Raw genomic sequence first — 14,211 nt, 5'->3', positions numbered from 1 at the left:
CCAACCTCCTTACCAAATATTTCCAAGCGCAAATCCCTCAACTCCCTACAATCCACTAAAAAATGTTGCAAAGACTCATCCATCTCTTCACACATAGGGCAACTGTAAGGACCATCCTTCAATCTATTTCTCCCTAAATATTTCCTACGTTCTCCAAGATATGGTCAGAGACTCCAAAGATATGAGACAAGGACTACACTTTGTAAAAGATATATTGTTTTCTTTATATATATATATATATATATATATATATATATATATATATACTAGCTGTTGGGGTGGCGCTTCGCGCCACCCCAACACCTAGTTGGTGGGGCGCTTCGCGCCCCCCCCCAAGCCCCCCCGCGCGCGTAAGTCGTTACGCGCCATATTAGTTATGCGCCATTGTAGTTGTGTCCCTGTGTCCCACCTGTGAATATAGATAGATTTATATATGTGTTTCAAACTACGTAAAAATTGCGAATAAACAACATTCTTGGCTTTCCCATTGTCTGTGCATATACAAAGCCGTATGTACTAATAATGACGTCATATGCAAACGCTCTTTTTACAAACGAACAAACATGCATCCACACAACTCGTTTTTATATAGATAGATAGATAGATAGATACAATACAAATTAACTGCGTAAAACTTTGCGAATATACAACATTCTTCGCTGTCCAATTGTCGCTGCATATAAATACATTGTCAGGTTTACCGACCCTCGAACATGCAACGTACAATTGTCCATGGGAAAAACAATCAGTATTAAGATCTATACCACATTTTTCTAATGATTGACCTTGAGCTTTGTTAATGGTGATTGCAAATACTAATCGAATTGGGAATTGCAATCTTTTAAATTGAAAAAGCAGATCCGTTGGAATCATGGGAATGCGAGGAATAAGAACAGCCTCACCCTTATAAGGCCCTGTCAAGATTGTGGCTTCTATTAGGTTTTCCATTGTTTTTTTTACGGCAAGTCGCGTGCCATTGCAAAGCTTTGGTGGGTTGATATTTCTTAAAAGTATTATTGGTACGCCTATTTTTAGTTGTAGCACGTGTGGTGGAAACCCTGAAGGATCTATGGAATTTAAAAATTCAGATGGATAATTAACCGCTTCATTTGGTTCCAAAACTGTGTCGACTGACTTGTAAAGGACTGCCTGGTCTCGAATCTTGGTCAAAACAATATTGTTGATTTCGTGGACGTCTATATTTTTGGGTGCGAGAATCGCTCTTTCACTTAGCCATTTATTATTTTTATAATTTTTTAGAATATTCGGAAATACTTTTTCAATCAATTCATTTTTGGACGTCACTAAATTACAGAAATCAGCAGGTAGTTGTATACGTCCTGAAATTGAGTCTACTGGGAGCTTTCCATTTCCAATTGTCAGCAATTGATCTGAAAATGTTTGACCAGAGTCATCGTTTTGCAATCGGACACGCATATTTGTAGTTAATTTTAATATTTTTACGTGTGCCCATAAATTAGAATTTTTCAGGCAAGCATTCATTCGTCTTCAATGGCTCTTGTGGTGCAGCCAATAGAGGAAGTTTAACTTTTCCTGAGGCGCAACACATTCCCATTGTTTCACCATTGAATTTCAAGGCCTTGCAATAGGGACAAATTTTAGACATTGTCCCGATTTGAACACATCTACTCAAGCTAGAATCATCGACTGGGTTGTACCTGAATGCCAGGCGATAACTTTCAGGTTGCTCTGATTCCTCGGCACGCTTTCTTTTCTTACTTTCTCTATCAGCAGCAAGCCTGATTTCTTGCTGTTCTTGTAATTCCTCGGCACGCTTTCTTTTCTTACTTTCTCTATCAGCAGCAAGCCTGATTTCTTGCTGTTCTTGTAATTCCTCGGCACGCCTTCTTTTTTCACTTTCTCTTTTAGCAGCAAGTCTGCTTCCGCGTTGCTCTGGTAGTTCCTCGGCACGCTTTCTGTTCTTTTTTTCTCTATCAGCCTCAAGCCTGTTTCCTTGCTGTTCTTTTGATTCCTCGGCACGCTTTCTGTTCTTTCTTTCTCTATCAGCCTCAAGCCTGTTTCCTTGCTGTTCTTTTGATTCCTCGGCACGCTTTCTGTTCTTTCTTTCTCTATCAGCCTCAAGCCTGTTTCCTTGCTGTTCTTTTGATTCCTCGGCACGCTTTCTTTTCTGACTTTCTCTATCAGCAGCAAGTTTTTTGGCATAGACTCTTTGAGCATCTTCATCGGCTTTTGCCATGGTAAGTTCATCAGTCATTGTAAACTTAAACATTAATAGATTTCTACGTGAACATATGTCTTAAATATCTTGAATGACGTCACCGTCAAAGCAAAAATGACGCCAACTAATTTCATGACGTTAGTCAACACAGAAACATGACGTCACCTGATCCACAGACAGACAACTTATTTTTATATATATAGATATATATATATATATATATATATATATATATATATATATATATATATATAAAGAACACTTTTAAAAGAAATCAGGCCTTAGCAAAAAGATCAGGGGGATGAAGGGGAAAGTAGTAGTCCCCCCCTATGTTGTGGATCCATTTTTTTGTTGCAAGTTTGATTTTAGCTGTTGTGGCCATATTCTGTCAATGTATTTTTACGAAATCATCGTTTCCTGAGTTGAACAATTCATCATAACCTAATTTGATTTCTGCGATTCATCAAATCCAGCGCTTTTGAATTTTATGTCTTGCTGGAATTTTATCTCGTTTTCCCTAGTCCTGCCCAACAAGAGCTTACTTTAGGTCAGAGATTTTTGCCACGCATTGGAGCACGTCTTACCAAGTGACCACTAGAAAATGAAGTAACTAATCAAAAATTTCAATGTTTAGCATCCTTTGTAAATGTAAGTCACTGCCCTATCTATAGTTGATTTATCAACATTTTTAGCTCCAAGACTATCTTATATAGTACTGTGTTCTATTTACCTATATAACTCCTTATTTCATCCGTACATTATAAGTTTGTAATTCATTCTAATTTAAATCATGTAATATCTGTTCTGTGGAATACCTGTCGTGCATTTATAGGCACAACATGGAAATTTACATGTTTTCTTTAGCTATGATGCGCAAGAATTTGGACTTAGCCTAAAATTGTTGTTCAATAACAGTTAGTCTTTTCAATAAATAATATCGTTTTCGATATCTCTTGACGTAGCACCTTCACAAGGCGTAGAGGAGGGTCCTTCGGGCCTTGTTTTATCAGTGTTTCCCCTGAAAGTATTTTTTCACATGGGTTTTTGTAATTTTCGTATTATTTTCCCTATTTTTGGCTTCCCCCTCCAATGAAAAAATCCTGTACTTGCTCCTTCTCTTCGCACTATACACCTTTAATGTTACGGTCAATACTCAACTCTTTAGCCGTAGTAATTTGATTAAAGACCATAATTAATCTAAAGATCCTGACGGTGATCTGTATCATATTGGATATCCACATGATCGAGCTGCTCTTAGAATCGTGGAACTGAAGGATCTCTTCTCCTAGAGTATTGTTTTATCTTTTCTCGAGTCTTCCCTAGAAGTTCGCTAATTTATAATCAATATCACATCGTTTACCTGTTGTACTAAACCAGGTGACACTGACAATGAAACTAAGACATTTTGTTGAAGTTAAATGTTTTCGGGTAGGAAGTGGTTGATGAAAGAAAAATTTTGAATATGAATGAAGTCAACCACCAACAATACTAAATACTATTCCGTTAAGCCCTGTGTGTATTTTGTGCATGAGTTTGTGTGGATTACCCTTGAATTTTGTAACTTAGTTTATCCCTGAGTGAAGAATGACGTTTGAGTTTATTATAAATTTTAGCAATTTAAAAATTTGCCCTTTTAAAACAAAATGTCCTATTCATAATTTTGTCTGCACTTTTCTGTTTCTATGGTAGAAAGTGCGGTGTTCTATTATCACGTGTTGTTCTATTATACTCTTTTCTGTTTCTATGACAGTGTGGTGTCCGTATTAGTTTTCGAAATAAAGAGCGAGTTGATTGTATCTGCACAGTAATTTCGCTACCCGTTCGCTACCAGTAGCACAGCTCGCTACCAACCGTACAACTTTCAGAGAAACTTCCATTAAAGTCGATACCAGAAGATGGACCTTATGCAAGGGAAGGCATATTGCTCTTCCCCCTCCTGTCACGAAATACTTGCGTTACGATTTGTCTTTAATTTATCGTTTTCCATATAATTTATTTATTATCTCGTTTATTGTTAACCCCCCTCTCCCCCTTGTTTTAATTCCTGCAGACGTACCAGATAAGAAAGTTAGGACAAACTTAGGAAGCTTAGGAAAGTTAAAAAGTTTTCAAAGTGTCAGAAGCCAGATTTAAAGGTAAGAATGAAGACCATGCCACATACAACTTTTTTTTAGGTTGCCACACCAGTCTACAATTTGCACGCTTCAAACTCTTTAATCATTTAGTGTAATCATGGATCCTGTAACTGTTCAGCAGGGAAGACTTTTCTTTTAGGGTATGATAAATAAATATTAGCAATAGTCCGGGAAGTTGCCTGTTTTAATGATGGGCGAGTTCTGTTGAATGTTGCTAAGAAACAAACTAGAAAAGAAACTTATAGAAATAGGTTCTAAACTCTGTTTATATGTCCCAATAAGTCTGTTCTAGTTGGGAACAACCATTCTTGACTCTCCCTATTTCTAAATGACATTTTGGAGAACATTTCTATCATCGGTGGAGCATCTAACAGGATTAGACAAGTGTGACTTTTGGGCTTATTTCTGGTAAAAGCTTGAATATATGTTAACTAGTTGAGTCATTTGGCAACAGGTCAGTTTTTGCCTGACAACACTAAGTCATGACTTCCCATATTTCTGTCTAGCAGTTTTGAGAATAGTTCTACCGTTGCTGGAGCTTCTAACATACTTTATTTCATAGAATTTATTATTATTAGAATAGGTGATCATCCCATTCTGAGATTAGGTAATCAGCTTGGTGGTGTAACAATCGTTCCACAAAAGAGTGGGTATAATCACTCACTGTTCGCCAGTCATCAGCGACAAGCGGCACTTTATACTCAAAACTGGGGTTAGCAAGAGACCTTCTATTTCCTACCTCTAATTGCTCCTCAAGAGATTTGTTATTTTGCTATGGTTGGTTCTGAATATGTCAAGGGTTGATCCTTTGGCAGCCATTACTGACTCTAATCCACCCAATTTTGGCAGCGTAGTTTGTATTTCGCGGTCATACTGGCAGGATGACTAGTGGCTAGACGTTGAATGAATATCGCAGTAACAACCCCCCCCCTTTCCATGCCTACTGCTCTCAGGGGTACGACGAGAAGGTTGTTACCACTACCTCAAAATCCTAGAAATGGTTTCATTTGCGATTTTGAATCTAAATTCAGCTATAAGCATAAAAGTACAGACAAAAGCGTGAAGGAAGAACAAACGATTCCAATGAGCTGAGTTCTTTAATTATTACAATAACTGTTTAAATTACATGTCTTTGATTTTTACCGGTTAAAAAATTGAGTTCAAGTTCAGATTTTAAAGAAATGCTAGATAGCGGTTCAACATTTCGTGGAAAAAAAAGTTTCCGTATCACTTAGGATTGAAAAAACAAACAAAATGTTTTCTTTTTTTGAGGATCTTAACCACATAGAGTGTTTCAAAATTTGTTCAAACTAATGAAATGGGGGTCAAATAATGCGCAATATTACTGGGTGCTTGAGCTCCTCCTACTTAGGCACCTCTAGTTGTGAGAACACCATGTTGTGAAAGAAAATTATTAAAAACAATTCTGTACTTGATTTTTAAGTCCTCTATAATCAGTTCTTTATAGAAGCGTCTAATATAGCCTCTTCTTAAAGTCTTGCTCATTCTAAAGTAACAAAATGTGGTGTTTCTTGGAAAAAACTTCCTTAAAGATACGATGAATTGTTCAGGACAGTTTCGGCAGAATATTTAATACATAAATGCTATTCCGTATTATAATAGTCAAGCATTAGAATTAGGTTGATCCTAAATGAAATTAAATAAAAAAAACAAGTTTTTTTAAACTAAAAGTAAGGAGCAACATTAAAACTTAAAACGAACAGAAATTACTCCGTATATGGAAAGGGCTTTTTCTCCTCGACGCCCCGCTCTTTACGCTAACGTTTGACTCTTCTCTCAACTCTATTTTTTAGAATAGTAAAAAACTTTAGCGGAAAAACTAAAGAGCAGGGCGTTGAGGAAGAAAAGCCCTTTTCGTGTACGGAGTAATTTCTGTTCGTTTTAAGTTTTAATGTCGCTCCTTACTTTTAGTTTAAAAAACTTTTTTTTATTTAATTTCTGGACGTTTTTGAATTAATGCATGTTTTGATCTTGGTTCTCCGCACATAAATAATTAAAACAAAATTTGCATATAATTTTTTTAATGGCATTCTCATAGTTTTAATCGAAAGATTTTGAGAGAAAAAGGAGCGAGGGAGTAGGCCTAGTTGCCCTCCAATTTTTTGATTGCTTAAAAAGGCAACTAAAACTTTTAATTTCTTACGAACGTTTTCATTAGTAAAAAATATACGTAACTTACGAATTAACTTAAGTAACAACATTCCATATTCGAATGTTTTTATTGCGTATATGAGAGGGTTCACCCCCTTGTCAATACCTCGCTCTTTACACTAAAGCTTAAATTTTCTCCCAATTCCTTAAGAATGACCCCTGAATCACAAAGGCCGTAGAATAAATAGTTGAAATTACTAAAAATACTTTAGTGTAAAGAGCGTGGTATTACGAGGAGGTAAACCCCTCATATGCGTAATAATTTGTGTTCGTTTTAAGTTTTAATGATGCTCCTTACTTTCAGTTGAAAAAACTTCTCATATTTATTTTTTCATTGTTTTCTTTTTAATAATACTAGAAAATCTTGTTCTCCGTTCATTGAAATTCTCTTCCCCCATGACAAATTCCTCCATGGAAAGATCCTCCCACGTAACCCCCCCTCAACTCCCCCCCCCCCCGAACCAAAAAAACTTGAAAACGTCTCTACACTACCCAATAGCCATTACTATTTATATGTAAACACAGGTCAAAGTTTGTAGCTTGCAGCCCCTCCTACGGGGACTGTGGGGGAGTAAATCGTCCCCAAAGACATAGTTATTAGGTTTTTTGACTATGATGAATAAAATGGCTATCTCAGAGTTTTGATCTGGTGTCTTTGGGGAAAAATGAGCGTGGGAGGGGGCCTAGGTGCCCTCCAATTTTTTTGGTCACTCAAAAAGGGCACTAGAACTTTTAATTTCCGTTAGAATGAGCCCTCTCGCGACATTCTAGGACCACTGGGTCGATACGATCACCCCTGGAAAAATAAAACAACAAATAAACACGCATCCGTGATCTGTCTGATGGCAAAAATGCGAAACTCCACATTTTTGTTGATAGGAGCTTGAAACTTCTACAATAGGATTCTCTGATACGCTGAATCTGATGGTGTGATTTTCGTTAAGATTTTATGACTTTTAGGGTTTGTTTCCCCCTATTTTCTAAAATGAGGCAAATTTTCTCAGGCTCGTAACTTTTGATGGGTAAGATTAATCTTGATGAAACTTATATATTTAAAATCAGCATTAAAACACAATTCTTTTGGTGTAATTTTTAGTATCAAAATTCTGTTTTTTAGAGTTTCGGTTACTATTGAGCCGGTTACTATCGCTCCTTACTACAGTTCGTTACCACGAACTGTTTGATAATTGATGCTTTTAATGTAAAAGAAAAGAAGTGAATTTGAGCTGAATTAAGAACGAAATGAATGAGATAATATCTTTTTATTTAACTGAAGGGATTTTCTTGAAACAAAGTTGCGTTGATCGCTTAGACAGCTGTTTTCTACTAAAAGTTAAGTTGAATAAGGGGCTCTTTCCAGGTTGCAAGCTGTCTTAAATTTACATTAACTACAGAAGTTACTTAAAGTTGACATCCACGGGGAACAGTTGTGAAAAATCAAGGGCTTGTCAGGTTTATAATGGTATAATTTTCGTAAAGTTCAATTGTATACCGATCTCTCTTTCAGTCTAGTAATATTTTTGTATGTTTTAGTCTGATAGTAAAGCCGATGATAATAATGATGTAGATTTACTTCAATAAAGATGTCTTTCAACTATTTTTAATAGAAGTTACTGCAAAAGTAAATTCAAATTTGCGTTTCTGTCGTTCCAGCTGTTACGACAACGTTATAATGAATGAATGAATGAATGAACGTTATAAGTTAGGCTTGGAACAATAAGTTCATTTATAACAACTTCTTGTCTAGCCTGGAATACACCAAACAAATAGTAAATATAAATATTGAATATTAAATATTCTATAATACAAATATTAAATATTCTATTCAGGATTTGTGTGGGTTTTTTTAGATATGGCATTGTTCTATTATACCGTTTTTTTTTTTGTGGATTCGTTGGACGTTGATAAATGAATAAAACTAATTGAAGAAATTTTTGTTTTATTTGTTACCCTTTTCAGATTTCGCTTATCGGTAAATCTAAATTCGTAAGACAGTTTTCGTATTATTGTAAACTAGTTTTATTTTATACTCTTAAACATTAAGACATTACATTTGACATTAATCATTGAGAGTTAACAACATAAATTTGCAGTAAAAAAAGACAGAAATAGATTTTAACCAGTATCAAGAGAAAAAACCGGAACACAAAATCATTCGAACAAAGTATAAGGTTCATATTTTTCATCATAGGATGCAAATTTGATTAAAAGTCAGAGCCATCTTTTTTTGGAATTAACTTCGCTTCATATTATGCTTGAAACGCTTTAAGCCAGGTCTTCTTAAACTTTTTTTCATATAATGATCCCATTTATCATTGTCAGTTTCCTGTTGACCCCACATAAATATAAAAGAAAGATAAACAAATTTTTTGATGGTTTATTTATTAGATGACAATATACATGTACATAGTTTGTTTGGAAACATACAAAAATCTAAAATTAAAAATTTCACTCTATTTAATATAGCTACAAAAATTATATGCCCTATTTTTCAGCAAAAATTGCATTTTTTTTTCAATAACATTAATAAATTCAATAACATTTACCTCGACGTAACACCTATTCAACATTTTCTAGCGATGGACGATATTGGGATTTAATAAGTGTCAAAGCAGAGAAAGTTACTTCACATAAATATGTTGAATGGCAGAAGAACGTTTAACGCCATTCCTTCGATTGTGGGAAATTCGGTTCTAGTTCTGATTCAGCATTCAGCCAAGGTTTTTTTTTATAAATTGTTCTTTTAAGTTTGAGGCACTCGAAAGCTCAGCAAATTCCTCTTGAGCTAAAAGCTACAGGCGATCAATATCACTTTAGCCTATCCAAAACAGCTTTTGAATCCAAGCTAACTTTTTTAAATCAATATTTAATAAAAACATGTACGGAGGTGTGTTTCTAGTGCTTTTAACTGATCTGCAATAGTTTTTTGCAATAAAAGTTGTATAATGATTTCTCTCGATTATAAAATTGTCGACACTGGAAAACATTTCGAACGATTTTTTTTCTATACTACTTTTTAATAAAACTTTTAATTTTATCGTAGAAAGTAAATATAGCGCAATTTTTCCCTGAAGAGACGAGTTGAGAACGTATAATTTTGCAGAGCTATCTGACAAATAACACAGCTTGGACAGCCTTAAGCCATTTTGAAAAAAAAAGAAACAACAAGTTCACATTTTCATTCGGTAAAAAATATTTTGATTTCGTCCTTTAATAGAAATAATCTTCTTAATCTTTCCCCTCTTGACAACATCTTACTTCTACATGTACTAATAAAGTTGTGTAGTTGGAATTTGTATCCTTACAGAGATTTGAAAATAAGTGGCTGTTAAGGGCATGGCTCTTAATAAAATTTAAAATCTTAACGGCTTCCTAAAGCACATTGTTTAATTCTGGTGCTATTTTTTTTTTGCTGGAAGTGCCTCTCAGTGAATAAGACAGTGTAAAAGTTGTTTGATCATAATGAGCAGCTTGAACAAATTATTAAAAACCAATATTTTTGAATGTCATTGCAAATGCACCATTTGTGTATATTCCACAGCATAGGACGACAAAATAACAATTCTTCCTCCACGCTTCATTTATAAATGTACCTGACTTATACTAACAACTGAGCCAATTTAGTAGAATCAGTTATTTCGTCCAATTAAATTGAAAATTGTGAGCTTTTTTTTAACTATTGTAATAAGTTGCACTAAGTTTTCTTTGTTAATATCAGAAAATCTATTCGAGACATTGTCGTTTCACAAAGATATTTTTCGAATATCATCGCCATATTCACTTCCATGTAGTACTTCAACCATTTTAATAGCAGCACATAAAACAGGATCTTCTCCAATGATGGATGGGTTTTTAATTTTAGGATATACTTTTACAGTAGGATACAAGCAAACCACACAGCTTCATTCTTACCAATATCAACCCTCCTCGGTAAGATAAAACTAGCCACGCCTTATATTTATTAAAAATTTGCGGGTTGTGACATTACAGCGCCAAACGCAAGCTCCGAGAACATAATCCTAGACCCATTGTAGGAATCAACGAATGAAGGCCTTTAGTTCAGCCTTTCTATGCTTTCGTGCCCGCAGAGATTATAGCTTTGTTATATGCAGTGAAAGATATTGGATTCGAATGCTGCATGGGTTGTTGAAGAAAATAATTTCTCTCCAAAAAAGGAGTTCACGCCAAAAAATAAGCCAGATCACAATAAAATTAGCCAAGATTTAAGCCAGCGGGTATTTTCAAGTTTTTCTCACCAGGCACCATAAGAATAAGCCAGTCTGGAGGGAAGTAAGCCAATGTGGCCACACTGAGGAGAGCGTAAATAGTTCACATTAATCATTTTTATTAAATCATTGCCTTGCTGCAAGTGTGCACACGTATTCTGACCTTTGTTTTTGTCCAGGTTTGTAAGCGTGACTCTGCACAAATATACATCTAAATGTTATAAAATCGTATATTTAAGTATTTGACATCAAAATCTGTCGTCACCCCAGAATTTTACTTTGCGACCCCCTTTGGGGTCGCAACCCATAGTTTAAGAAGGCCTGCTTTAAGCCAGTGACTTATTGGATCCGATTTATGGATTAAAGGTTTTTTGGCTTTTGTGGCCAAAATCAAAGAAAAATCAAATCAAAGAAAAAATTTGTTCTTGCACTGGATTGGGGAAGTGGAAGTGGTAGCTAATTGACAAAGTCAGTAAAGTACTAGAACGCGTGGTTAATTAGAGGGAGGAATTATAAGGCCAATATAATGTTCTAGTGGACGGGGAATTTCTAAGGATAGAAAGAATTACTAAGACAGAAAAGGGAATTATTAATATAGGTTCACAAATTATTAAGTATAGGATGGGAAATTTTCAAGACAATAAAGTAAACAAAACATATAACATTTTCATTCTATAACAGGCATGTTGTCAATATCATTGTTACAAAATTAAAATTGTGGGGTTAAAAAAGACACCTGATTTATTAACCACACGTTGATGTTGTCTTAGATTTTATTGAATTGATTAATTGACAGGGCGCTATGCTAATGTGTAATTTTGGGGAACTGAGCCAATACTTTGTAACATGTAGTGGATGGACTGTCATATTCGTTGTTAAGCCATCATATTCGGGACTCATATGAAGGGCATTTGTATACGAGTAAAGATATAGATAAACCATAAAGATAAAAGATATAGTTTACTTAAAGAAATTTTCAATGCAGAAAGCTTTGCAACGTGTTCAAGCTGAACATGAAATGCAAAAATATGAGTGTAATAAAAAATCATCTTTTCTAAAATGAATTAGCTAAATATACTAAGATTTCAGATGACAGCAGAACATGAGGATAACTTTGGTAATATTCATACAAATTAACGAGCTTGTAGACCCTGTCTCTGTTTGCATGTTACTTACTATCTTCTTTTTCTTCCCTTTATGTGTACCTGCCATGTAGGTGGAGCATGTTAAACATAAATGGAGCGAAAGTACGTATGCTGGGCCAACATTTTGTGATCACTGTGGCACCATGCTTTATGGTATGGTTAAACAAGGCTTCAGGTGCAAAGGTATGATTTTTCTTTTTATTTTATTTTATTTGTTTTCAGATTATTGCTGTAGTCAAGATTTTGCTGTAGTCAAGATTTTCGATAAATAGAGTAAAATTTTGCTGGCTTCAGCTTTTTTCCAGAGTTAATGCCTTGGCCCAGGAAGCCCTTCCTTTTGGCAACAAAAGTTGAAAGTACTTCAATTTAAGTTTATTTTGTTGGTAATGTTTTATCATTCATAAATGAGAAATGGCGTTTTTCCCCTCAATAGAAGTAGTGGGGACACAAAAGTCCTACGAGGACACCTCATTTGGGCACTAAAGTTTTCCTATACTCTGACGAGCACACCTTATTTGGGCACTATAGCTTGCTTATGCTACAAACAGTAGACCCTATTTGGGCACTATAGTTTGCTTATACCACAGAAAGGACACCTTATTTGGGCACTTTAGGTTAATTATACTACATATTTTATGCCTGAGGCTTGTCCTAGTTAAATGTTGGATAGACAGAAGTTGAAAAACAACAGTTTTTGAATGTGGTTCATTGACTTTTTTTTGTATATAAGGTTCATCTCTTTGAAGGGGAAAAGACCTCTACTTGCATAATTGTTGGAAGTAATAATGAATAAAATTGTAAGAAAGAGATAACAAAATATTCTCTGATCCCATCATTTGAAAATTCGATGGTCAAGTGAATCAATCGCCCAATTTTGACACTCTGTTACTTGTCAATGTCATATATGACAATTCTAAGCTTTTTCACATTTTTATTATATATGGGTTATAATCCTTCCTGTTTCGTCAATACACAAATTGAAAACTACTTTACGTTTGACTCCACTTAATGTTGTAGACAGAATTCAGGAATTATCTTTTTTCAAAACATCCCGTAGGCTGCTTACTAATTTTTACCTTTTTCGCAGTTAACGATATTATCATATTTGTCAGCGGAACTGAGTTAAAATGAATGTGTTACATATATAGTTTTTCTAGTAGAATAAAAAATATTATTTTTAAAGGGGAGGTGAAGTCAATGTTAATATGAATTAAATTTAAAAAAAACAAGGTTTTTTAACTGAAAGTAAGGAGCGACATTAAAACTTAAAACGAACAGAAATTACTTCGTATATGAAGGGGTCTGCTTCCTCACCAACGCCCCGCTCTTTATGCTAAAGTTTGACTCTTTATCTTAACTCTACTTTTTAAAACAGTAAAAAACTTTAGCGTAAAGAGCGGGGCGTTGATGAGGAAGCAGCCTCTTTCGTATACGAAGTAATTTCTGTTCGTTTTAAGTTTTAATGTCGCTCCTTACTTTCAGTTTAAAAAACTTGTTTTTTTAATTTAATTTCTGAACGTTTTTGAATCAATGCATGTTTTGATTTTGGCTCTCCGCAGATGAATAATTAAATCGAAATTTGTATATTTATTTTTTTTGGCTAAATGGCTTTCTTATAGTTTAGATCGAATAATTTTGAGAAAAAAAGGAGCGGGGAGGAGGCCTAGTTGCCCTCCGATTTTTTGTATACTTAAAAAGGCAACTAGAACTTTGAATTTTTTACGAATGTTTTTATTAGTAAAAGATATACGTAACTTACAAATTAGCTTACGTAACGTAAAAATTTAGTTTTTTACAGTTTTCGTTACTATTGCGCCGGGTCGCTCCTTACTACAGTTCGTTACCACGAACTGTTTGAAAGAAAAGTAGAAACCATATTAGTTAACAGTGAAATATGCACAATCGTTGTTAAAAATTGGACTAACTTCAATAATCAAATATCTTTGAAAAGACTTTATTATGAAAAGACATTAAATTGCGTAAAGGAAAAAAACTAGTGATCGCAGAAAATACTTGTATATTTTTTTAAAAAGGGGGTTACAGCAATTCAAGAACCTTATAAAATAATAATAGTTAGAAATCGATGCTAGAAATTGGACGCCACGTGCGAGTTCCATGGTCTGATGGCTGGGAATTGCAAAAATATGTGCCTATATTTTAATAGTTTACCTTCCCCAGATTTCTCCAGGTACCCATTTAGAGCTGTTTTTACCTTTTTTTTTTTAACCTATATTTTAACCACGAGATTAGAATGATTCAAAACCCTAAAAAAGAAAACCAATTGTTTGAAGCTTAGTACATATCGTTGTTGGTAATCGGACTTTCTTTAATAA

At 34.6% G+C, this 14,211-nt stretch overlaps 1 protein-coding gene across 8 annotated transcripts in view; it reads left to right on the top strand.

The window, feature by feature from the left end:
* Positions 1 to 14,211, top strand: part of LOC136039963 (protein kinase C, brain isozyme-like) — a 231,924-nt gene that overhangs the window by 77,874 nt on the left and 139,839 nt on the right. For 5 of the 8 annotated variants that reach the window (XR_010620599.1, XM_065723994.1, XM_065723992.1 and 2 more), the window contains exon 4: positions 11,950 to 12,061. The exons of the other annotated variants lie outside the window; for them this stretch is intronic. Coding sequence is in view for 4 of the 5 variants with exons in the window: in XM_065723994.1 (XP_065580066.1) it covers positions 11,950 to 12,061 (112 nt within the window). In the remaining variant the exon portion in view is untranslated. The remainder of the gene's footprint in view (positions 1 to 11,949; positions 12,062 to 14,211) is intronic. 8 annotated transcript variants of the gene reach the window in all.

This window comes from Artemia franciscana, chromosome 20 (genome assembly GCF_032884065.1).
Source record: "Artemia franciscana chromosome 20, ASM3288406v1, whole genome shotgun sequence".
Taxonomy (NCBI): domain Eukaryota; kingdom Metazoa; phylum Arthropoda; class Branchiopoda; order Anostraca; family Artemiidae; genus Artemia; species Artemia franciscana.
Note: the sequence above shows the minus strand (reverse complement) of the source record. Positions and strands in the feature narration are given on the sequence as shown.